At 37.6% G+C, this 22900-nt stretch overlaps 1 protein-coding gene across 1 annotated transcript in view; it reads left to right on the top strand.

The window, feature by feature from the left end:
- The window catches only part of EIF3H (eukaryotic translation initiation factor 3 subunit H), an 81037-nt gene extending 59215 nt beyond the window's left edge, over positions 1–21822 (top strand). The window contains exons 3-8 of the mRNA XM_052703648.1: positions 5095–5262; positions 6707–6806; positions 8223–8372; positions 16023–16143; positions 18815–18947; positions 21563–21822. Of these exons, the coding sequence (XP_052559608.1) occupies positions 5095–5262; positions 6707–6806; positions 8223–8372; positions 16023–16143; positions 18815–18947; positions 21563–21660 (770 nt within the window). The 3' untranslated portion in view covers positions 21661–21822. The remainder of the gene's footprint in view (positions 1–5094; positions 5263–6706; positions 6807–8222; positions 8373–16022; positions 16144–18814; positions 18948–21562) is intronic.
- The last annotated feature ends 1078 nt before the right edge of the window (positions 21823–22900 follow it).

Below are 22900 nucleotides of genomic sequence, written 5' to 3'. Positions count from 1 at the left end.
TTGGTTGTGGTGGTAATTATGCTTGCATTTTCAAAATTTGTGTTATCAATAGATGCAGTCTTTATGATTCATAGTTTTTTTAGGCAATTAATTGGGTTTGTATGTGTGGAGGGAAAAAAAATAATCTGTTGTCTCCATAATTCTCTGAGCTTAATTACATTAAATAAATCAATTTTCCTTCTTTTCAAATGCATATACTAGTTCCTTGAACTAGCATCTGCTAGCTTGTTTTAGTCATTGAAGATACTGTGTGATGCATACATGTGGTTTGGCAAAGTTTAATATGTATAGGAAAAAACAGAATTTTTTTGTGCTGCTAAAAAGTACCATGTAGAGTATAGCACTTGTTTAGTATGCTTGCTGCCACAGGGTAGCACTTCAAAAGATACCAATTAATTGCCCTAAAAATATTGCACGTTAGTAGCGGTGCTGTAAAAAGGATGTTTTGGCTGGTTTTCAATATAATTTGACCAGAATAACTAAAATTGGCTATGTCTATGTTGTCAGTTAAATCCAGACATGTGTTAGAGCAGGAGCTGGTTACTGTGGCTTTTGATAGGCTTTAGTTTCTGTCTTCTGATTGTCCGAAGTCTGGCAAGAAAATAATATTCATCCTCAGGTGGTCTGGGCAGTCCTTGGGGGAGTCCAGGGGGTGAGCTGCCTCTAAATTGCTCTTGAAATTGCTTGATGTGCTCTCACGAAGAGACACACATAATTTCTTCTCAAGTTTGTAGTTGAAGGACCAATTTGCTGAATGCAAGGCAAGTCAGACACTTAATTGTGAAATGCAGGCTTATGCAGATGTTAGTGGTTACTGGTTTCTTGGGTAGTGCCACGCTGTGAAGAGCAGTGGATGAGCGAGGATGGCAGATCAGCCCACAGCATTGGTCCCGAGTTCTTCCACTTCAGAGACATGTCCGTTGCCACTCTTCAAAGCAGACTTCTTAACATGTAGAAACTTTAAAGAGTGTTTTGGAAACTGAGACCCTACACATCTAAGGTACCATCAGATGTGTTGGTTCTGGGTCATCTTTGATCAGTATTTCACATTGTAACAATTACCAGTAGTGTGAGTGTGGCCAGCTTGACATACATCTCATCTGACAGTAACTATTTCAGAACTGACTTTTGGCAACATGTACGTTGGTATGTGACCTCATAAGGGCTGGATTTTAATGAATTGTTTATAGAGAAAATAATATAATTTTGGAGTGTTGAATAGACTTGCATCATGTATGAGGCTGTTTCAGGAACACTTGTTTCAGAAGAGTTTGGGAAATAAGCTGTTATTTCAAGCAGAATGTGAATTTGCCAACTCTGGCTGAGTTGTCCCTAATGTTAAATGGGTCACCACATCAGTGTTCAGTTCTTGGTATCGTATCTTATCTATTATATGAATTTGTGTATGTTATTTCCTTGTTGTTAACCTTGAGGATATGTGTGTAAAATGTTAGATTGTTTCTAGTGTTGTTGATTTTTGGAAAAGAAGCAAATGTTGATGTTATTTGAGTATTTCCTTTATTCTTTTATGATAATTTTGTTAAAATTTAGTTTAAATCATGGAATATCCACTGAATAACTGCAATACTCTTTTATGTTTCTATTTTCAGTTAATTTTCAGGATTTTGTTTGTACAGACAAGTATCACTCAGATTCAAGCAAAGCACCCATACTGGACAGTTTTGCTTTCTTTTTGCTTTAAATTAATTATAATGCTTACTAGCTGCCTTATTTTATTTTCTTCCTTCCTGCTTCCCCGTTTAATTTCTTTGCAAGCAAGTGAAAAACTAACTAATTTTGGAGGAAATATGTATTTCAACGACAGTGAAAAAGGTCGTCTGTTCAAAAAATCCATTCCTGCCAAGTGTTCAGGAGTTAGAGATGCAGTGGGTGCATTTTTAATGCAAAAAGCATGAAGTGCAGGCATGTCTGATAGCTTACCTCATCATAAGGAAGCTTCTGAGCAAATAATTTGCCTAAAAGTGCAAACTTCGTTGCATTCTGGTCTGACTTGACCAATGCTTGGCCCTTTTCCTTGCTCATTTAAGCTCCAGGCATTCTTAGACTTGGAGGGCACCCACATTTCCAAACGTTATGGTTTGAAACAGTGAACTTCTTGTCAAAGTGCTTGACTTCCCCAAGTCATAGCAGAGTGAGGACTGGATAGAAGAAGACTCTTCCCTAGTTTGTACTTGACTTCTAGTTAAATACATGATGCTTTGTAGAGTGGGCAAAAGATGTGAAGAAATGGCAGTAATGATATCAGCAAAAGCAACTTAGGGACTGTTACACATTTGTGCAAGTTGGCAGCTCTTGGAGCTATCTAGCTGCTAATACACGTTATAAAACATGTATGTTTGGTTAAAAGAGTTTCCATTTCTCTCTGGTGGGAACTGCATCATGTTTTAATTTCTGCAGTTGTTTTCCCAAGGCAGAGATGTTAGCTATTGATGCTTTATTGGTTCTTTGAGATTTTTCCGCTATTGCCTTCATTATCATCTAACTGCTAACAGTCATGAGAGGAGGAACTGCTGACTTGAAATCTGGATGCTTTTCAGTGAGGCCTTTCTTCTACGTGATGTCTCTCACATTCAGTTACATGATGCTGTGTTTAGGACAAGAAGTCCTCCAACATAATTTTTGGGTTGCACTTACACTTGTAAGAGCATAACATACCTTTATTCAGATTTACAAGATCTGGATGTTTTCCTTGGGTGTTCCCTATCTTTAACATCTCCTTAAAATCTCTTAAAGGAGAAAATACTGGAATGGGTTTTACCGTATGATTTCAAAGGAATCTGTGTAGAAAATACTTTTTTTCTATCGCTTCATGGCCACTTCAACTTTGACTACGTCTTCGATTTGAAGAAAATCAGCACTGCAATTAGCACTGTAGATCAACAGTCTAAAAATCCTCCTCTATTTTCATTTTAAAAAAAAATTTCCTCTCCTTCAACTGCTTTTGAAAATCTTTCTGTTTTTTCTTTTTCATGACTTCATCTAGCTAGAGAGGATTTAACCGTAATTTCATGTCTTTGCAGGTCATGTCAAAAGCAAGTCTTACTTGCTTTCTATGCAAGTTTTTTTTAAAAAAACTTCCATTAAACCAAAATAGCCCATTCTATCTACATTTTCCACATTTATTGAATGTATATTACGCTTTTTCTATTTAAAATTGTGGTCATAGCAGCAGCATCGCAATTTTGGAAAAGAATTGTGTTCTGTATGTTTTAATTGTAAAAAGTAGGAGAAAAGGAAAAAAGCCGACCAAACCTTTAAATGTGAGGACTGTGCTTTTCTGACAAGCTAGATCTTGACTTTGTTTTTGTTAGAAAAGTGGGAAATGTCTTGAGACGCTACCTGCTGAACAGCGGGGGCTGCTGAGTAAGGAGGATTCCTGAAGCTGTCCTGTATTTCTGGAAGTTATGCAATGAAAAGGGGATTAACGTTTATTTTATTTCAGTCTGGCGAGGGGAAAGGTGTTGGTAGCGACTGTAAAGGAGCTGTTAGATCGGTTCCAGTTAGCTGGCTGTCCTGGGAAGCAGTGACACCTTTAGATGTGCCGCGGCGCAGTGGCAGCCCTGTGGCGCGGGCCTTTCTGCATAGGTGCGTGTGGCGTTTCAGACTGAACCTGGATGGTTTTGCTGTGTTAGCTGTGGGGTGCTAGGTTATTGTTGGTGTCCTGGGTGAAACGCAAATTGTAAGTCATTTATACCAAGGCATCATGAAATAGAATGCAGGCACCAACGTATGCTGATGGAAGAAGTCTGCAAGTGCTTATACAAACGTATGTAGATTGCTTAAGACATGTAATTTAAAAGGGTTAGCAGACTGCAGAATTTAGTTTGTGCTTTGTGTGTGATAAGTTGGAAAATGTGTCCGTTCTTGAGAAATGTCTCCTCATATCTTAAAAGGATGTAATTTTTTTTTATTCTGGAAATGATATAAAGTGGGTTCTGAACACTTAGCACGTTCTATTCTCTAATTAATTTATGTGGCTTTCTTTTATAATGAATGTCATATTTTCATCTGCGCAAGGAGAGCCCATGGGAAAAAAAAAAAACAAAAAACAAAAAACGCAGAAATAAGTGCATAGGATGGAGTTGTTTTTGTGAATTTGGAGCAGCAGATAAAACTGAAGGATCATGTAGTGCTGTTGCATCTGATTGCCTATCGTTTGGCTGTGAGCACTGGCACACAGAAATCAGCACTCTCATATACAGTCAGCAGGCAGTGTCTGTCTAGAAGGTCTGATAGGCGATAAGCTGTGTGGATCTGCTCGATCGGAGCGTGTTAAACATTGCTTAAACATTAAGCATTGCTCTTCCATCATGGTAATCTGTCTGAATGAGGTGTTTGGTAGAAATAGAATTTGTTCATGGACACAATAAAACATTACAGCTGTGGGTTTAAAAAAAATACAAATTAAAAAATCAACCTTTCTCTGCTAAGATAACACGCTCTGTATGTATGTTATGTATAATACTTATCTCTCTATCTTTATATATATTGCATATACATATATGAAAGAAACACTGTTAAAAAGTCGAAGATAAATGCAATTAAATTTGTCTGACAACTATAGCGGGTGCCTCAAACTGTAGTACTGAAAATGTAGTTCTAAACTGTGAGGAGCACACAAAGTTCTTTCCTATTTTGTATTTGCATTAGATGATTTTTGGATCTAAAGGAATATTATCTAATTCCTAACAGTACCGTGATTTAAATCACTATTTATTTTGTTATAAAATGTAAATTACTACTGGTTAATGAAACCTGGTATCTGCGATTTTTTATGAATGAGCAAGTAATACGCACTGCAAATGAGACGTAACAGTTTGTTGATCGCTTTAGCAATTAAGTCCAGCTGAAAAAAGAAAGTCTGCTTGCTTAGGCTAGTCTTACCTTCTGAGAAAGCCCTGTATTTTCCTGCAGATAGTCTAGTTAGTGCAGGAGCACACTTCTATGCAGTGAATGAAAGAAAAAAACAATGAAAAGAAGTAGTACAATTTAGTCATTGAATATTAAATGCTCTCTAGAAATAGTACAAATTGTGTAAGTTTACTTTCTAAACATAATTTTTATTTAATCCAGTTCAATACCAGATGGAAATGATGCGGAGCCTTCGCCACGTAAACATTGATCATCTTCATGTTGGCTGGTACCAGTCCACATACTATGGCTCTTTTGTCACCCGTGCCCTCCTGGACTCCCAGTTCAGTTACCAGCACGCAATTGAGGAGTCTGTAGTTCTCATTTACGGTTAGTATGAGGTTTCCTTTATTATTCTTTTCCCCTCTTAATATTATTACTACTATTTTTGTATTCTGTCTTTTGCCTGTAAGAGTAGCCTGGCAGGCCTTTTCAAGTAAATACCAACCCTGTGTCTACGGCAGCCTCAGCAGCAGCTAAGTCTAGACAGGGTTTCCTTCTTTCTGTTTATTTTTCTTGCTATCAGAGCCCTGATGTGTACGTTTTGGAATGCTGGAGTAGCTGCTTCATTTTTATTCCTTCATCTCCCCTCCCTCGTCAGAGGGGCTGGTGGAACTCGACCAGATGTCTAACAAACCCCGATTGCTAGCGTGTCTGGCTCTGTACGTGACTGACCAATCATGACACGAATTGCCAAGTTTTTTTTATACCTCTGACAGAAGCATACAAAACCTGGACTGTTTCTTAGCACAAAGATTTTTTTCTTTTCTGCCTATTTAATGGTGTTTCCTCAAGCTCTCCAGACCAGATGTTCTGTGCTGTATCAGAACCGTAGGCAATTTAACAGCTTTATAGCCTCCCCCTCCCCAAACACTCACAGTTTGCCATATCTGGCAGACTTGCATATAGTTTCCAGCTGAGAAGTAAATGTAACGTCCTGAGTATCTGTCAGAAAAAATACTAATGAATACGATCAATCTTATGAGCTGCCCCAAAATTGTTTCAGTATGTTAACAATTGGATTACAGTAAAGAACAAGTTGTTAAAGTATACTTATATTGGCTGGAAACATTGCATCATCAGACCTTGATGAATTTTCCACTTGTTTCAGTCTATTTTGGTTTTTATTTTATCACCGATTGCTAAAAGTTTTACTGCGTTAAGTTTCAGACAACATGAATGTTAACACAGCTTTTATTCTAATGTTGGCATGATTCAGCCATTATCATGCAGTAAGTGTTAAGCTTCTTTGTCCTAGGAATGTAACAGTTTGTTTAGAAAATTTCCTCCTACATTCAGTATAGTGTGTCACGGCAAAATTAAGCATTTTATATACCAGTTACATCGCTGTGCACCGAGCAGCTGGGCAACTTGATCTGAATTAGCTTATTGCTGCTCAGAAATGCTATTTTCTTTAAAATGCTGCTTAACGAATATTTTGATTTACTGCATAATGACTAGAGGGGAAAATATTTATTTAAATGAGGTCGCTGTTACATAAGTTATGCGGATAGTTCACATTAAGAAATAGAAAATGTGAATTAGACCTTTAATGGGAAAATAATGTTATGGGTAGGAGGGTTCTCTATCCCCACTGTGTTCTCCAAGTTATGTTTATTAATCAACCTCATTGTACATAGTTGTATTTTACATTTCAATATGTGTTGATTGTCTTATTTTTCCAAGACGACTATTTATTTCTTTGCTTCCTGTTTATAAATTATAAAGTAAGCTGGAGTTTATATTAATATTCTTCCTTTGTTTTTGATTATAGATCCCATTAAGACTGCCCAAGGGTCTTTGTCACTGAAGGCGTATCGGTTGACTCCCAAACTGATGGAAGTTTGCAAAGAAAAGGACTTCTCTCCAGAAGCGTAAGTAATTGAGAAGAATGATTTCTGATGATCTTCCTAGATTATTTGGGTGCAGGAAGGTACATGGGATGATGAAATACAGTATTTTTAAAATCTCATGTAACAGCACGTGCTGGGAAACTGAATGTGTTCTGTGTGATGGTAGATGTGTACTGATAGAGTCATGGAGAAGGAACAGAAGTCAGTCATTGGGCACTTAAATGAGGGCAGGGGTAGGGGGGACTTGGGCTCATTTTGGAGGTGGACAGGCTGGCTCTAAGGAACATGGCAAAGGCAGCTGTGTCTGGGAATAGAGTCAAAAAAATATATTAAAAAAAATAAATAAAAGGAAAAAAGAAAAGAAAGGGAGGAATCAGGAGAGAAGGGGAAGTAGAAATAGCTGGTCTGTCTTTGAGCTGGTTTTTTTCAGAAGGAAAATTGAACAGGTATTTTACAATAGCTGGTCTTTTGTGTTTATTCCAAATTAACTCCCCCGTGTGGACACAGTCTTCTCAAGTGAAAGGTAATTAACTGTTTCAAAAGAATAGTTGCTTGTAGTAGATGTAGGCCTGAATTTTCTCCTTATTCCCCAAACAGCTTGGTGTTCAACAGCAAAAGCACAAACACTTGTTAAACTTTATTCATTGAGGAGAAACCAAGTAACTTCATTGCTCTGTGTCTAAAGATAACATTTGCATAATGAACAAACAAATCTGGTCCTCAGTCAAAAAAAAAAAAAAAAAAGGCAAATGTTTTTAAGATTCCATACGCATTCAGAGAAGTTAAGGATTTATTTACTTAGAAACATATATCATGCTTTTATTTCCAGATTTTATGAAAGGTGTCAGTATCTATTTTATTTTAAAACACGAACAATAGTTGTTATATTTTTTAAAAGTGCACTATAAACTTGTATTTTAATATCCACCATAGAATTTAATTGTTCTGAAACATGGTGTTTTGTCAGTCTAATTTTCATCAATAAAATTCTTAATGATTTAGCTATTGGGGAAATAGTTTATTGTTGTAGTAGTTATGACTTTAAAGCTGTTTTGATGTTATACGGTAACTGTTCACTTCTGTTTAAGAAAATCTGATGGCAGGGAAAGTAGTGAAGTATTTTGGAAGGGGCAGAGTTAATCCTGTCAGTGCAGTCTTTTGCTGGAGGCTTTTTCATGTAAGTAATGTATTAGCGAGCAAAGCAGCTGCTTGACTTCTGAGAGTTTTTGTAGAGCAGCTTTTCCTACTCTTTGTAAATGTGAGGTTTTGCCATGCAAATGCTCTCTAACAGAGAGACCTGACTTCTGCGTGCAGATGGAGCTCTGGAAATGGGAAATTTTAACAAAATTGCCTATTTAATGTAGCTGGAGCAACAGTTTAACAAAATGAACAACAGGTACTGGTTATTTTAATAAATATTTTTAACTTGTTTCACAGTTTGAAAAAAGCAAATATTGCTTATGAAAACATGTTTGAAGAAGTGCCCATTGTAATTAAGAATTCATACCTGATCAATGTGATGTTGTGGGAACTGGAAAAGAAATCTGCAGTAGCTGATAGACATGAATTGCTCAGTCTGGCTAGCAGGTAAGTACTTGTTACAATAATGGATGTATTTTTATTCGCTTTCCCAAGCCACAGTTTAACACCTTGGGTGAAATCCCAGTCTCATTACAGCCCATGGAAGCTTTGCCTTGACTCTAATGGGGTTAAGACTTTACCTTCATATGTTTTTTGCTGAAGGAAAATCTGCGTGGTAAAACGATAGCATTAATTCTAGGACTAAAATCAGTCCGTAATCTGTATTTACCTGTACTGCTTGAACTATGTACCCCTTTCAGTAATGCATATTTTCTTCACTTCAGAAGAATACCAGTATTGAGAAAAATTAAGGCAAATAATTCTGTTAGGTAATCCTTAAGTGACGCTGTTAATAATTTTGATAAAAAATAAATCACATTTGTCTTACTTTAGTTGCAGGATTCATTAAAAGAATGGTCTGTCTGAGAAACTGTAAAAAAAGCTCAGGCTGATGTTGGTGGCAGCCAGCATTAATGATGTCGATAATTATTTAAGTAGCTTTTTGTTCTTGTAGCACTTTGCCCCAAAAGTACATTTACGATACAAAAGAGGCTTCACCTAGAGCAGTGTGATCAGAAATTTGATGGTAGTTAAATCCTACCTGACACAGTGTAGTTAATTTGGTTATTATTGGGCTGATTGAAAAAAACAGATGCGGAAAAGGATGCAATATCTTGTTGCGTAGGAATGGAATATATTCACTAATAGATTTTTGGAGTGTAACACTCTTTTTACCTTGATCTGCCAAGATTCTGATCTCCACTATTGACCCTGCCAACCAAATTAGGTCCTTTTCTTCCCCTCGCCATGTAAAGCTATTTAAGATTCCATGTTGCTAGTAGTCCATATGTTGCTGGAGTTAGCAGTAGTCTTCAACTCCATTTCATTCTGTTTTCTTTTCCAGAGGTTATGTTCACATACTGAGGGATCTGATGTTTTTAGAGAAATTGGGCAAGAGAGATTGGATCTAAGGCTGAACTGTGCTTGGGAACTTACAGATGTCACAGGAGAATATTTAGTCAGTAATTTGTCCAGTTTAGTTGCCGTGTCTGGAATTAATCAGTAGGTAAAGAATTGTTGCTGAGATGTGCAGGCTACTCAGTGTCCAGGCTTCCTGTCAGTCTTTTTGCGATGTCAAGGCTTTTGCCATGAGGAATGGGCAGGTACTGGATGTGAGAGATGAACAATTCTTCACGAGCTTTGCCACTTTACCATGAAAAGGAGAACTGTGATGAGGACGCGGGAAGGTGTGCAGGTGACTTGACAATGTTGTCCTTTATTGCTTCTTGGACTTTCCTCCTGTTAAAAAAGACTACTAAGCAACCTGGATCCTTACTCAGGCTGCTGCTAGTCACACAGTACAGTTCTTTAAATGGAAATGAGTCTGAACAGATCACAAAACACAGGTGAAGTTTTTCACTGGCTTGTCATCTTTTGGTAGTAACTGTGCTGTACTGCTACCTTGACTCAAGCTAAAAGACAGACATTTACAAGTTAGTTTTCTTATTGGAATGGCAGTGTTGGGTTGTAGCCTAGTGCAAGACAGGTTTTTGTGGCAGTCCTTTCATCAGAGAAGTGAAGGAAAAAAGAAGCTCTCCATTTGTGCTTAGGAATCCTTCACAACAGGAGAATAAAGGAGAGCTTTTTTCCTTTTAGAATCAAAGTGTATTTTCAATAGGTGTTTTCTTAGAGCAGTATAGCACTGTTCTTGACAATGACACAGGTGGAAATGGATTCTTGATAAACCCGGTTAAAAGTGACTTTTCAATTAAAGGTGTTTCTTTGAACTTGCATAGTTACTATCCTTTACGCTGGCAGCAATTTCTTCAGCTTACCAAAGACTACTGCTTCCCAGTAATGGGGAATTAATTCAGCAGATTCATCAGTTTTCAGCTTTGCCTCTTGAGCTGACTTTCCTGGTAGCATTCTTCAAGCTCACCTGGTCTGTTGGAGAAGCTTAAGGTGCTTAGTTTGATTTGAAGCAGACGAGATCTTGTAAATTATCCCAGTGAGTTTATTTGAAGATTATTGTAAATGCATTTGTTGTTTTTTTTTTTAATTCTTTAGAGCTGCTCTTAGTTATGTGGCAGGTTACGTTCAGTGACATTTTACATTAGTGTGCATCAACTGGCAAGATAGCAACACTTTAATGTTCATTTATTCTAGGTAGAGTGGAGAGTGATTTACATTGCTTGCTTAAATATTTAACTCATTTTAACTTGAATTCAGTTACCAAGATTTCTGTCAAACAATATATTGCCTGAAGTAGGGGAGTTCAAATTACCACTATTCTGGAGTTTTATTTTCATTTTGTATTTCCTTATTTTTGTCCTTGTATAGGCTGAAAAATCAATATATCAATGTTTTAAGTTTTGAGGTGTCTTCCTCATTGAACTTCTGCTGCTGCTGTAGATTTAGTTGGCAGTAGCTTTAAGACTACTTTATTTTAGGTAAAGTGAGATGGGTTTTTTGTTGTTGTTCATTTTTGGTGGCTTTTTTTGGCTTCTTTTTTTTTCCCCCTGTCCTTTGGGAGCATCCCTGAACCTTTTTTAATCTTCTGAAGCAATGGTTTTGGCAATGAAATTATTTACCCTTGGTTCTTCTCATCTGGAGTGTTTGTTTCATCAAGATTCTCACATGTTCAGCCACCCACCTTGTCTGAATTTGAAGCTGTACCTATTTGAGGTACTTTGAATGCACCTTAATGTCTTTTTTCCTTTTGAAGTAAATTTGTGATAATTGTATGAAGTAGTTTACTTTTTGGGCATAAATCTGTGTTTCTCTTGTGAATTGTGAGTTAACTGGAGTAATCTCGGGAAAGAAGTTAAAGGTGGAATAGCGCACAGCTAGCAAGTAATAGCAAGTAAAGGCCTTTTTGCTCAAACTGTTATACTCCTGCTACCCTTAAGGACCAAAATGTCTTGTGAAGACCTTGGAATGCTGCCAATCTTTTGATAGAAACTCAGGAATTAAAATCCTGTCAGATAATGTTCCAGATCTTCAGAGAAATAATTACAACCAACTTTCCCATTCTCATCCATCTCTTCCCTGTTCCATTGATGATCTAGTTTAAATTAAAAAAAGCTTTTTTGTGGTCTAGCTTCATAATAGGGTTGTTCTATAATATCTCAATTTGTCTCAAGCAATTTTTCTAATAGTGTGCGTCAGTGGAAGCAAACATGTGCTGAACATTTACTGCAGTAACATCTACTTGGCAGAAAGATTTTTCAAACATCAGATGCGGTATTTTTACAAAAGTGACATAAGGAGGGTTACTTTGGCATTCAAAAATAATGTTAACCTTTGTTCACTGTACTGCTTGTTCAGAAATCTGTGTGTTTAACGGATTATTAAGATAATTATGAAAATCTCTAATTTGCAGATGGGGGAAGCTGACACACAGAGGGTAAATGTGTTGCCCAAAGGCACACATCAAAGTCAAAATAGAAAAGGGAATGGAGCTCTGAGACTCCTGACTTACATATCTCACTCAAACAAAATCCTCTTAAAAAGAGCACAGGTTGTATTCAGGCTGAAATGTGGAGATGTAAACAAGTTCTTCTGCTAAGCGGTGGGAATGTTCCTTAGAAATATTTAATCAAAAAGATGTGCTTGGCCCAGCAGTACCTCTCTAATCCACACAATGCTGTTACCCTCAGGAGGAGAATGCTGTGCAGAGTGGCACCTTTTCCCATAAAGCAGTGACAGAGAGAGGGGCCTCAGCCCAGCTGATGAAATTGGAAAACCAGAGCAGTAGATAGGGCTCTTCTTGTGCTTGCCCTTGCTGTTCCCTGTTCTCATTTTCTTTAGACAAGATGCAAATAAATGGATCCTGCATGTACTTTATTTTATGATAATTTCAGAAGGCCTTTCTTTTTGGATTCCTGCAGCTCCTGTGTTACCATCCTCCAACATGAAGTGCGTGGATCAGCATGGCAACTCAGATCTCAGAGGCTCTGCTTCCTTTTGCAGCATGGGTAGCTCAGCTTCTCTGAAAGTGCAAACTGTGAGGCCTTACAAGTCACGTAGAGAGAGAGAGAAAACTAATGCCTGGGACATGGGAAGCTAAGAATGATGGGGATTCCTGCTTCTTTTTGAAGCTTTGGTGGCTAACTTGAGGATGCATTGTGGGTGTTTCAGACCTTTAGCGAGTACGTGTGGAGTCCTTTCCCGATTAAAGATGCTGAGGGAAATGTGGGCTTCATGTGTAGCTCCGTGCTACGAATCCTACAGAAGTGGAGCCAGTTGAGGTTCCAACCCCCAGCTGCTTGCATCATTCCTCCCTTCTATCCCCATTTCATCTCTGCATCCCTCCCGCCCTCAAAGATTTTTTTATTCCCTCATCTGTTTTGGAGTACGGCTGTACAAATAGCTTTGTGGAATAGACTGGTGGAAAAAGTCAGGCTCCCACTCTTCTTCCCTTCCAGCCCTTCCTTCAGTCTCTCTCTTTCTCCCCCTCTGTTTAAAGAAACCCCAACAGAGGGTGTTTTTGCATTTACAGTAGAGCGTTTCACTGGAACGGTTTAAAGTGTGCCCACGCAAACAGCTGAATCCATACAGCTGAGAGTGCTGTAATCCTTGGGCAGAGGGAGAGGCAGGAAGATGCTGATGCTGGAACCTTTTAAACCAGCTTTGCTGGCAACAGCAAACCATACCTTTGCTCTTCTAAAATATATCCACAACGGGAGGCTCTGGTGGTATGAGCATTCCCTCACGAAGAGGGAAGCTTGCATTCAGGTCCTTTAGCCAGATCTGCATCCTAATCATAGAATCATAGAATGGTTTGGGTTGGAAGGGACCCCTGCTATGGCAGGGAACCTTCCACTAGACCAGGTTGCTCAACAGGATACACTCATGCAGTGAATGATAAATGGATGTAATCTGATTACAGGTAATGCTTTGTTCTTCCATGGAAGCTAGACCATAATACTGCCAAAGGCAAGGCTCATCAGCCAGAATAACCAAGTCACCTATGGATTAGGGCTGTCCACTCACAGCTTTCCATTTCTCACCCTCAGAATTATTTTAACTTTATTTGATAAAAAGAATTGGAAGTAATTGTTGTGCCAACTATTTGAGTGTATATCTTCCCTTTTTGGTGAAGAGTAATGGGGGGGAATAGGGAATCAATTATAAGGCTGAAAAAGTGCACAACACTAGCATGTATACAGTCACCTGTGTGGACTTTTTGATGCTTGCTATGATGGCAATCCTACAGCTAGGTATTTCTAATAATTTTTTCCTATGAATGTTCACTGATACCTGAGGTTGAGTCATCTCCTAGTGCTATCTCAACACATCTCTTGAAAATGCTAATTCTGTATTACTTGTGCTCACAGAACAATTTGTTGGGTGCTGAACTCCGTGTTGTCTCCATTTCACTATCACAGAGACTTTTAGGAAAATGAATCTTTATGGATATGTGAGCAGCAATTACTTGCACTTTTTTTTTTTAATTATTGCATTAAAGCGTATCAGGCATTTAGGTACCATGTAGTGTAAGTTTTGATATCTTCTATGGGAGTGCAGAAGGAAAGGAGATACCTAAGAGAGCTTTTGGGCTGAGTAAGTGTATGGTGAGTTTTATGGGCTGGAGCAATGCAATTTAACCTTCTAAATCTCACTCATATAAACTTCTGCTGAATAAAACGTACTTAAACATCGCATACAGAGTTTTATAAATTGTTTCCTATTGGCCTTCTTATATTCTTAAAGAGATGATGGAGTAAAAGAGAGTATCAGGCACATGAGACATAAGGAAAAAGCAGGTCCTGTATTTGGAGCATACTTATCACTTCATGTCTCAGTTCACATCTGTTTAAGTTATCTGTTTTTAGATTTTTGTTTCCTTGGCAATGAGAGCAAACATTATATTACTGCAGTGTCTTAACAATAACTCCCTGTTTCAGTATTCTGCTATACTAAGCTGCTCCTAGAGAGATTCACATAAAATCATTCTTGTAACCAGCTATATTTCATAAGGGCGCTATCTGTAAAATAATTTTGTATTCCTGATGGCTGCAAACCCTGTAAGATCATTAGTGTTCTGATAATATCCAGTTCTTACACTAACTCAGTGTAATATAAACTCTGTAGAAAATGAAAACATGTACACCCATGGCCATGGCAATATTCCACAGTTCTGAATATCGCAGTGCTTGAAATGCTCGACTGAAAGAAAGAAACCCTCCAAGGAGTTTAAAAATAATTATTACAGTGGCGCCTTTCTTTCTGCTTCGTAGCTGAAATCTTCCTCACCATTTGCCCCTGTAGGCAACAGAAGTTTAAGACTATGGCTTTAAATAAACTGTGCTCAGAAATTACCGGTCCAGCCTTCTGTTGGGTAAGCAGGCAGCTCAGCTGGTGAAATAGCTGTTCTGATTCTTGTGGATGAGGGCGAGTGTCTTGAGCTACGTTCCCAGCAGGTATCTTCTAGTGCCTCTGTATATTACAAGCATCTGTCTACAGTTCTGAATTCAGTGGGTTTAGTATTAGGTGTCTTGTTCCTTTTTCACATTGCGCTGCTATTTCCTACTGGCTCTTTCAGTTAGTTTCCCCGATCCATAGGACTTAGGATGGAGTGAATGCTTTGTAAAAGGCAGTAGGAATCTCAAATAATGGGGAGAAACGGTGACAAAGGGATATGATTCTGACATAGAAATGCACCAAACTGCTTTTAGTTGAAAGAAACTCCATGAATATTAGTGGATTTCAGTTGAAGAGGAGAAGAATGAGGTTTAGCTGCTTAGTCCTTGGTCTTCAGCCAGGTTGTACTGGGTGTGGCTTAAATTTGGAGCCAGAAACCTAGCTTCTGATCAAAGGGATCAATACAGAGCAGTGAGTACCCTTCTTTTACTGCACTACCCTGTAAACACAATCTAGGATGAATACTGTCTCCATGGGCACCACTCTTTAAAGTTCCAAAACTTAAACTTGGAAAGTATACCTTAAGTTCCTGCTAAATACTGAACCAATTGCTAAAAACGGTTGCAATAAAAGTTGTTTAACAGACTGCATTTGTCTGGCCAAGGCTGCAGATCGCATAACTGGAACTGGACGCACCCAGCCTAGATGCTTCCATGTTGCCTATGATATGGAATGTGGAATTGGCTGGGCTGGATGCGATACTGCCTCTCAACAGCTAAAATCGAGTGATGTCTGCTGAACCTTCCAGGCATGGTTTGATGGTCTAGCTAATGAGAGAGTCCTCTGAAGAGTATTTAACAATCCCTATTGAGCATTAGAAACACTGAAAAAAAGCCAGAAATAGCTTGAAACCAAACTGAACACATCTTCTAGAATGTTTTTCAAGGTTGTGTGTCACCACAAAGGCATCAGACTTTCTCTTTTAAACATTTGACCTGAATCCATAAGTCTTGTTAAGCAGAAGGTTTTCATAACTAGGAAGTTCTTTGCAAAGACCAAAACATTTAAATATCATATTTGTAATGTGGCAAGACACTGTAGGAGGAGAAGCCAGGTAGAATGTCTCCAAATACATGCATGAACAAAAATAACCAGGAACGGAATAAATAAATACATGTGCAAGCTCTGCCATTAGTGCAGAAAAGTTTGTCAAATAACTTGAATTTTCAAGTTATATGTATGTATATTTGTAATAAATTCAGTCTTTCAGCAATGTTTTTTGTATTTCAGTAATCACCTGGGGAAGAGTCTGCAGCTGCTGATGGACAGAGTGGATGAGATGAGCCAAGACATTGTAAAATACAATACCTACCTGAGGAATGTAAGCAAGCAGCAGCAGCAGAAGCACCAGGTTGGTAACAGGGAAAACCTGAACGAGAAGACTTTCTCCATGAAATACGGTTTTGGGAGTGTTATCTAAGACAGATGGTTTTAGATTTGGGTCTGGATCTAAGCAAGATAAAATTTTTTCAGAAACATATCCGTTAAGTAGGGTCATAAAATGTTACAGCTAGTGGGGAATCATCAAATGAATTCAGTTGTGCTGACACATGATGGGGATTTGTCTGTCTTTGCTATTTTATGTGTTTGTTAGTGATCTGTGATAAAAGCAAAGTCACTTGATAGATATACTGTGGACATAAGGATTAGAGGATTAGTAAGTGGGATGAAAGAGCAGTACAGTGAAGTACAAGTGAAGTGTTCTGAAGCAAACTGTTTTAATACCATCGTATATAGTCCTCCAAAGAAGCAGTCCATACTGAAAAGACAGCAGAGTGGCCTCATCAGAAATGACATTTCAGTCATATTTTATGTCAGTAGATAGTGATACTGATCAGGTGGTGCTGGCTTTTAATTCCAAATGCCAAAAAAAGCTGCTTAAATTCCAGAAGACTCTGGTTTGGTAATCCAGAATAGAAAGACCAGCTATAGATACTCCTGCTTGAACAGACCAGATGACCTCAAGTCCTCTTCCAGCTTTCAACCATGCTGTGATTTCTGAGGCAGTTGCTTTACCAAATGCAGCAGCAGCAGCAACTAATGCAGTACCATGTCTAATTAGAGAAGAATGCTGGTAAATTGGAAAAAAGCTCTGTGGGAATGATTTAAAAGCCTTGAAAGCAATATTCTTGAATACAATTCACTTCATATAATAAATTCATGTGTAAAATGAAGGAGTGACCTGCTTACTCAAGAAGTACCTGCAAGAAAAATAAATTTGAGCTCTTTAATCTAGCAGACAGAGATATAACAAGATTTAATATTGGCCAGTTGAAATTGGACCGGGCTGGTTTACAGATAAAATATTGCAGCTATTGCTCCACAAAGTAGCTAGTTATTACAAAGAGTATCCATGTTTCATGTAAAATGCTTTATCACTGGCTATTTTAAATCAGAATGGGCTTTTTTTTTTTTTTTTTGCTTTTTTTTTTTTCCCCCCCACTTAAATATGGCTTGCGTAGGGATTACTTTAAGGAAGCAGTACGTGATCAGGGGCCTCTTCTGGCTTTGCAATTCCTGAGGACATAGACTCTTCCTGCATGTTATCTTCAGAAGAATTATTTTCCTTTGCTGCCTAATTTGAATAGAAAGATGGCATACACTTCAAAGGTTTTGTGGATAACAAGGGGATCTGTTTATTTGGAAAAGCAGAACAGAGTAGGTTCCATGGTGTCTCACTTCATTTCTTTAGTAACTATGACTGCTTTAGTAGTGGCTCATTGTGACATAGTTAGTGGTCTTAACTTCATTTTTAAAATGGAGTGATTATGATTAAGAGCAAGCCGTTTCAATAGAGAATAATAGGCAGACTGCTGAGAAGTGAATGGGGTAATGCAAAGAAAGAAGAAACTACATGAAATTCACATACAAATATGGGCATTTAATATTTTATTTTTAACAATGTCCAAAAAGATGCATTTGTCACTAGTACTGGAAAAAAAATTACTTCATTTCAGTATGCCACCAAGTATGAACTGTTCTCTTGTGCACAGATATGTTTAAGTAAGTGAGAGAATATACTCCGTACAATTTGGCTTGTTTATTTTAAAGTTTTTTTGTGTTGAATATGAGGACTTTGGTAGACAAAGCTTACAATGTTTACTCCTGGCTCTGACACCTGGTACAAAATCTCACATATGTATTTTTTGAATGCATGTAGTTCTGCGAGAACAAATGTTTATCCAACAGATGAAAAAATGATCAGCCTTAATTTTTATGAAGTTTTAATAATCTACGTGGAAAAGAGAAGTACTGAAAACAAATGTCAGTATATTTTAGTAGCAGATTAATTTTTACAGACTGCTGCTTCAGTGTGTCATTGGGTAACCTACAAAGAAATGACATCCGTGTGGCAGAATATATGAATAACCTGAATGGAGAAATGAGCCGTTACACTTTGTTTCAGTTACCACTTTGTGATGGTTTGAGTTAATACCTTTTGGCTTAAAATACCTTGTTTAATCAAGTTCTCTTTCCCTTTCACATTACTGTTGTTTAGACCTGTAACTGATGTAAAATTGGGTATTACCATCTTATACTTCTATAACTGTTTGAGGCAGTGGTTTCTCATATACCTTCATATTCTAACCTTGTTTTCCATTTTTGCTTGGATAAATGGAAGCTTTTATCTAACATGCAGTAATCTTTTCATCAGATACAGTATTTAACTCTGAAAAAAAAATAATAAAAATGATCCCTACCACTTCAGTGCCGCATGATTTCTTAGTGCCTCACTTCTTTCAGGTGCCAGCTTAAAGGAAGAAAATAATACTAACGCTTGTTGCCAGTGAATTGGATGCAACATTTGGGCTTATCTTTTAGAGCCTGTGCTACTTTTTCACTTGGTCATTTTGTTTCTTATACAAGGGGGTATTTGAAATTCCCTTGACTCTTTATCCAGTATGGATAAGAAAGGTTTTGAAAATGTACTTGCTAGTTAAGCAAAGAGCATCTGAAAATAAAAACTTAACCGGACTTCCAAAGCACTGCTGCATTCTTTTTCTGTTGCTTTTTTTTTTCAGTATCAGCAGAGACGTCAGCAAGAAAATTTACAGCGTCAAAGCCGAGGAGAAGCCCCTCTGCCTGAAGAGGACATCAATAAACTTTTTAAACCACCACAGCCCCCTGCCAGAATGGAATCACTCCTTATTGCAGGTAATGTTCCAGCAGTCTTTCTCACTCGTCTTTTCACGCATGAATGTTACCCTGGGAAAAACTGCAGTTGTTACCCTAGACAGCATCTTAATTTTTTGTTATCTTTGTCACTATGGTGTTATGTTTTGGTGTTGGTCTCGTTCTAAATTCTGCTCTTCGTTTGGTCGAAGGCTCTGATTGGAGCAAACTGCCCTTGTGGCTGAAGAATTCCAAAAGAAGTGGCTAAGATAAACAACTTCATTGCTAGTAGGCAGTCCTTGCCTCTGTTAGAAAGTGAATTTCCACACGTGGAACAATTCTAAGCCATCTAGGGAAGTAACTGATGCATGTTACGGATACTGGCATAAACATACATGTTTTTATGAAATCAGGCCACTGTGTTTAACCAAAACATCTGCATTTAGCTGGTATAAAATCAGGTTGATATGTTTAACTAAAATGGCTACATTTAGCTAGCATAAAATCAGGCCTTTGTGTTTAACCAAAATGGCTGTATATAGCTTTATACTTGATGTATGGAGACTTTCGTGGTTTATTTCTTACTTGGCCATCATAGCTAGCCTGTGTCTGACCATCTGTGTTTCATGGGTTGCTGGAAAAGGGCAGGAGCAACAACAAGAGACTCTTCCTGGCTCCATTCTGAGAAGCTGAAGTGGGATTTGAAAGGAGAGCTGGAGAAATGCCCTATGGAGCATGGCTTTTCTGCGCAAATTGGAGTAGCAACTGCTGCAGCCAGTAAGCTGCTCTCTGCACTCATAGCCCAGCTCCTCCCTCAACTCCACATGTTATGGGGTGCACAGCTGAGAGGCAGGAATCAACTGCTTAGGCTAGGAGCTTTGAGTCAGAGCAGAGCATGTGTCTGCCTTGTTATCTGCAGCTCTAAGTTACTGTGACCATCCCTAGGCGTTGAAATGACTGTTGCAGAAGCTGAGAACGTTGCTTTTAACTTCACATAGAATTGGGCCCACTTCTTTGATCTTAGTGACCAGAGTTCTAGGGTATCTATCTTCCATCTTCCCACACCCAAATGTGAATGAAAATATAAATGGGAACAAAGCATAGGTGTTTCTGGTTGTGTTTCACCCCCAGTCTGTTCAGTTTTCTGGTGTTCTGCAGTGTACAGCCACAGTTTGCTACAAAATTCAGTGCCTGCCCCTGAAAGAGCAAAAATAGCTGGGACCTCACAGGGAGCAGAAAACCTAGATGCACTGAAAGTAATATAAGTTTGGAAAATGTCACAGGAAATCCATTTTCTTTTTTAAACTATGGGAGGATTTTCAGCTTAGCTATCACCATTGTTCTGTACTTGAAGAAAATTAAACAGAAGTCTTGGCAGTTAGAATACAGAAAGTGAGTGATTTGACACGAAAAAAAATAATAATTAACTCTTCAATTTTGGAATGTCCAAAAGATTTAAGGTACTACTGGTATTTTTTCATACTGCTCCTTTTGAAAGAAATAATGTCCTTGATTCATTATTCAATCCAGAGTCTTTCAACAAACTGTTGTTTAGATGGTTCTGAACAGTTTTGAACAGTTAATGAATCCTAGTAGCAGTAAAGTATTTAAACACTCAGATTTAGCATAGCTTAGAATATGCAAAATAAGTGTGCACACGTGTGTTATGATAGTGATAGCTTAATGTGAATAATCTCTTAGGAGAAATTAAAAACTATTAAAGGAGAAACAAAGCTTTCAGCCAAAGCACTTTTCATTTCTTTTTTTTACTGCAGTCAAGGGAAGAATTGGAAGCATCTACTTAAATTCAGATGAAGTAAAGTTTGTGGATAAAGAATAAAACTTAGCTCTTTTGTCTCTGAGGCATTTAAAAACTTTTCAAATAGAGCATTAGCTTGAGAGTTTATTGGGCTTCTAAACAGTCTTAATTTTGATTAAACTGGCTTCTTGTTTTGCTATTCCTGGCTAACTAGGGAAATAACTTGAAGCAGTGCTTGTATAAAAGTGTTTTAATGGGCACATTTGATTTGTATAGCACTGACAAGTCTTCATACCCTGATGGCTTTTGAAATAGCTAACAAAGTGAAATATTAGGTGGAAACAAACAAACAAAAAAAAAAAGAAGCCTAGAAATTGTGAAACAGGGGTACCACAGTATTTAGTGTTAGTGGAAAATATTTGTTGTTATAACATTATAATGGGGACAGCAGATGTACAGAAGCAGAATTGAAAATCAGCTATACAGTATTTTTAGAACAACTAAATTTTAGAGCAACTAAATTAGCTAAATCATTAGTTAATATTATTAGGCTTATATATCATTAGGCTTCTGATACAGCTACAAAAACTGTTCTTTTTATTGTCATATATCTTCTTATTGTCATATCTTTTAAGAAATTGTAAATTACACAGTTGTAGGAAAATTATGAGATTTTGAGCATACCAGTTTACCTACTCTAATAATTTATTCTTCTTTCCAAACCTGTTTGGGAATGTTGATGATGTGAATTCCCGAGCATAGTGTATTCAACCTGTTTCAGTTGCTTCTCTATGATCCTACATGAAAGGTGATCTTGCTGTTTTTAAAAAATCATATTCTGGGGTGTCTTTTCTGAATTTGAAAATTGATGAGGTTTTAATCTTCTTTTTATTGACAGGTCAAATTAATACCTACTGTCAGAATATTAAGGAGTTCAATGCACAGAACCTGGGCAAGCTTTTCATGGCTCAAGCTCTCCAAGACTACAACAATTGAAGAAACTTTGCTATAGCCTTCAACAGAATGAATTTTACAGTTTAATATTGTTTGTCCTCCTGTTGAAAACTTTGTATACTGGGAAAAGAATGTTGTAAAACAATCAGCTTGGTTTGTGCAAAACTCTCCAGCAAGAAAAATAAAAGGCAAATTTTAATGATATTTTAGTATTTCCTTATTTGTTGGTCATATTGGACTGGAATTCTCTGTGGTCACTCAGGTTTTCTAAGTGCCTGGCGGTTATTCATACTTAGTCATAGCAAATAATACATATTTTATTTAGCTTGGAATCCGAAATAAAAACAAGTTATTACAAACGTTCAGCATAGCTGAGTTTACAGAAGAAATTTAAGATTTCCCAGTTTTGGTTGAGAACTTACAGCCATAATATGCTAGTCACTTGGAACAGTTGTCCATTTTCACTCTAATCTGTTTGGACAGTATGGTGCAGTGGACCTTCCATGTTGCAAATATCTCATAGGCTTCGCAGTTGGAACATGCAAATCAATATTCTGTGAAGGCTGATCCCCACGATGTCATGCTAGGCTGTGTTCCCATTTTCTATTGCCACCACCAACTAGACTGAAACCCAATGATCCTGCTGAAATCTGCACGGACGATGTTGTAGAATTGATTAACCTGTAGCAGGTAGTGTGGTGTAAATGGATGCCATGACTACACTGTGTTAACTTTACCATCTGCACACACACTTATTCCTGAACTTGAGCTACTTTGCTTTTTAACAAGAACATTAAGTGTTTAATGCATGGCAGTGCACTCATGTTACTGTTTTTTAAAAGAAAAAGAAGAAGAAAAAGTTATTGCCTGTCATGGTATGATGAGTCCTGAGAGCCTAAAATGGCTGTAAGAATTTGATTTTAGTCTTCTACAATGAATAACGTCTTCTAAATACAAACCTAGTATGGAAAATTTCAGCCTGCAAGGTGAATGTTTTGGAAAGTCAGAAGTGTGTGAAAACAGAGGATAGATTCGGAACTTATTTTTGTCTGTCTTAACTATAGTGCTTGTGGTATTTGTGCAAATATGTATGCAAATTTTGTTCAGCCCTCAAATATCTGGCAAATTGCCGGTCTGATCTTTTTATCTTGGAAACTTTAGGCACCCTTGTGTTTATGTTCCTACACTGAACTTATCTGAAAACAAAAATCTGTTCAACGTTCTGCTACAGTGCACGTGATTTTTGTTTTCTGTATAAATAATATTTAAACTGTGTTAATTT

This window comes from Tympanuchus pallidicinctus, unplaced genomic scaffold, assembly GCF_026119805.1.
Source record: "Tympanuchus pallidicinctus isolate F22 unplaced genomic scaffold, pur_lepc_1.0 scaffold5, whole genome shotgun sequence".
Lineage (NCBI taxonomy): Eukaryota > Metazoa > Chordata > Aves > Galliformes > Phasianidae > Tympanuchus > Tympanuchus pallidicinctus.
The sequence above is the reverse complement of the archived record's forward strand: the minus strand, read 5'-3'. Positions and strand labels throughout refer to the sequence as shown.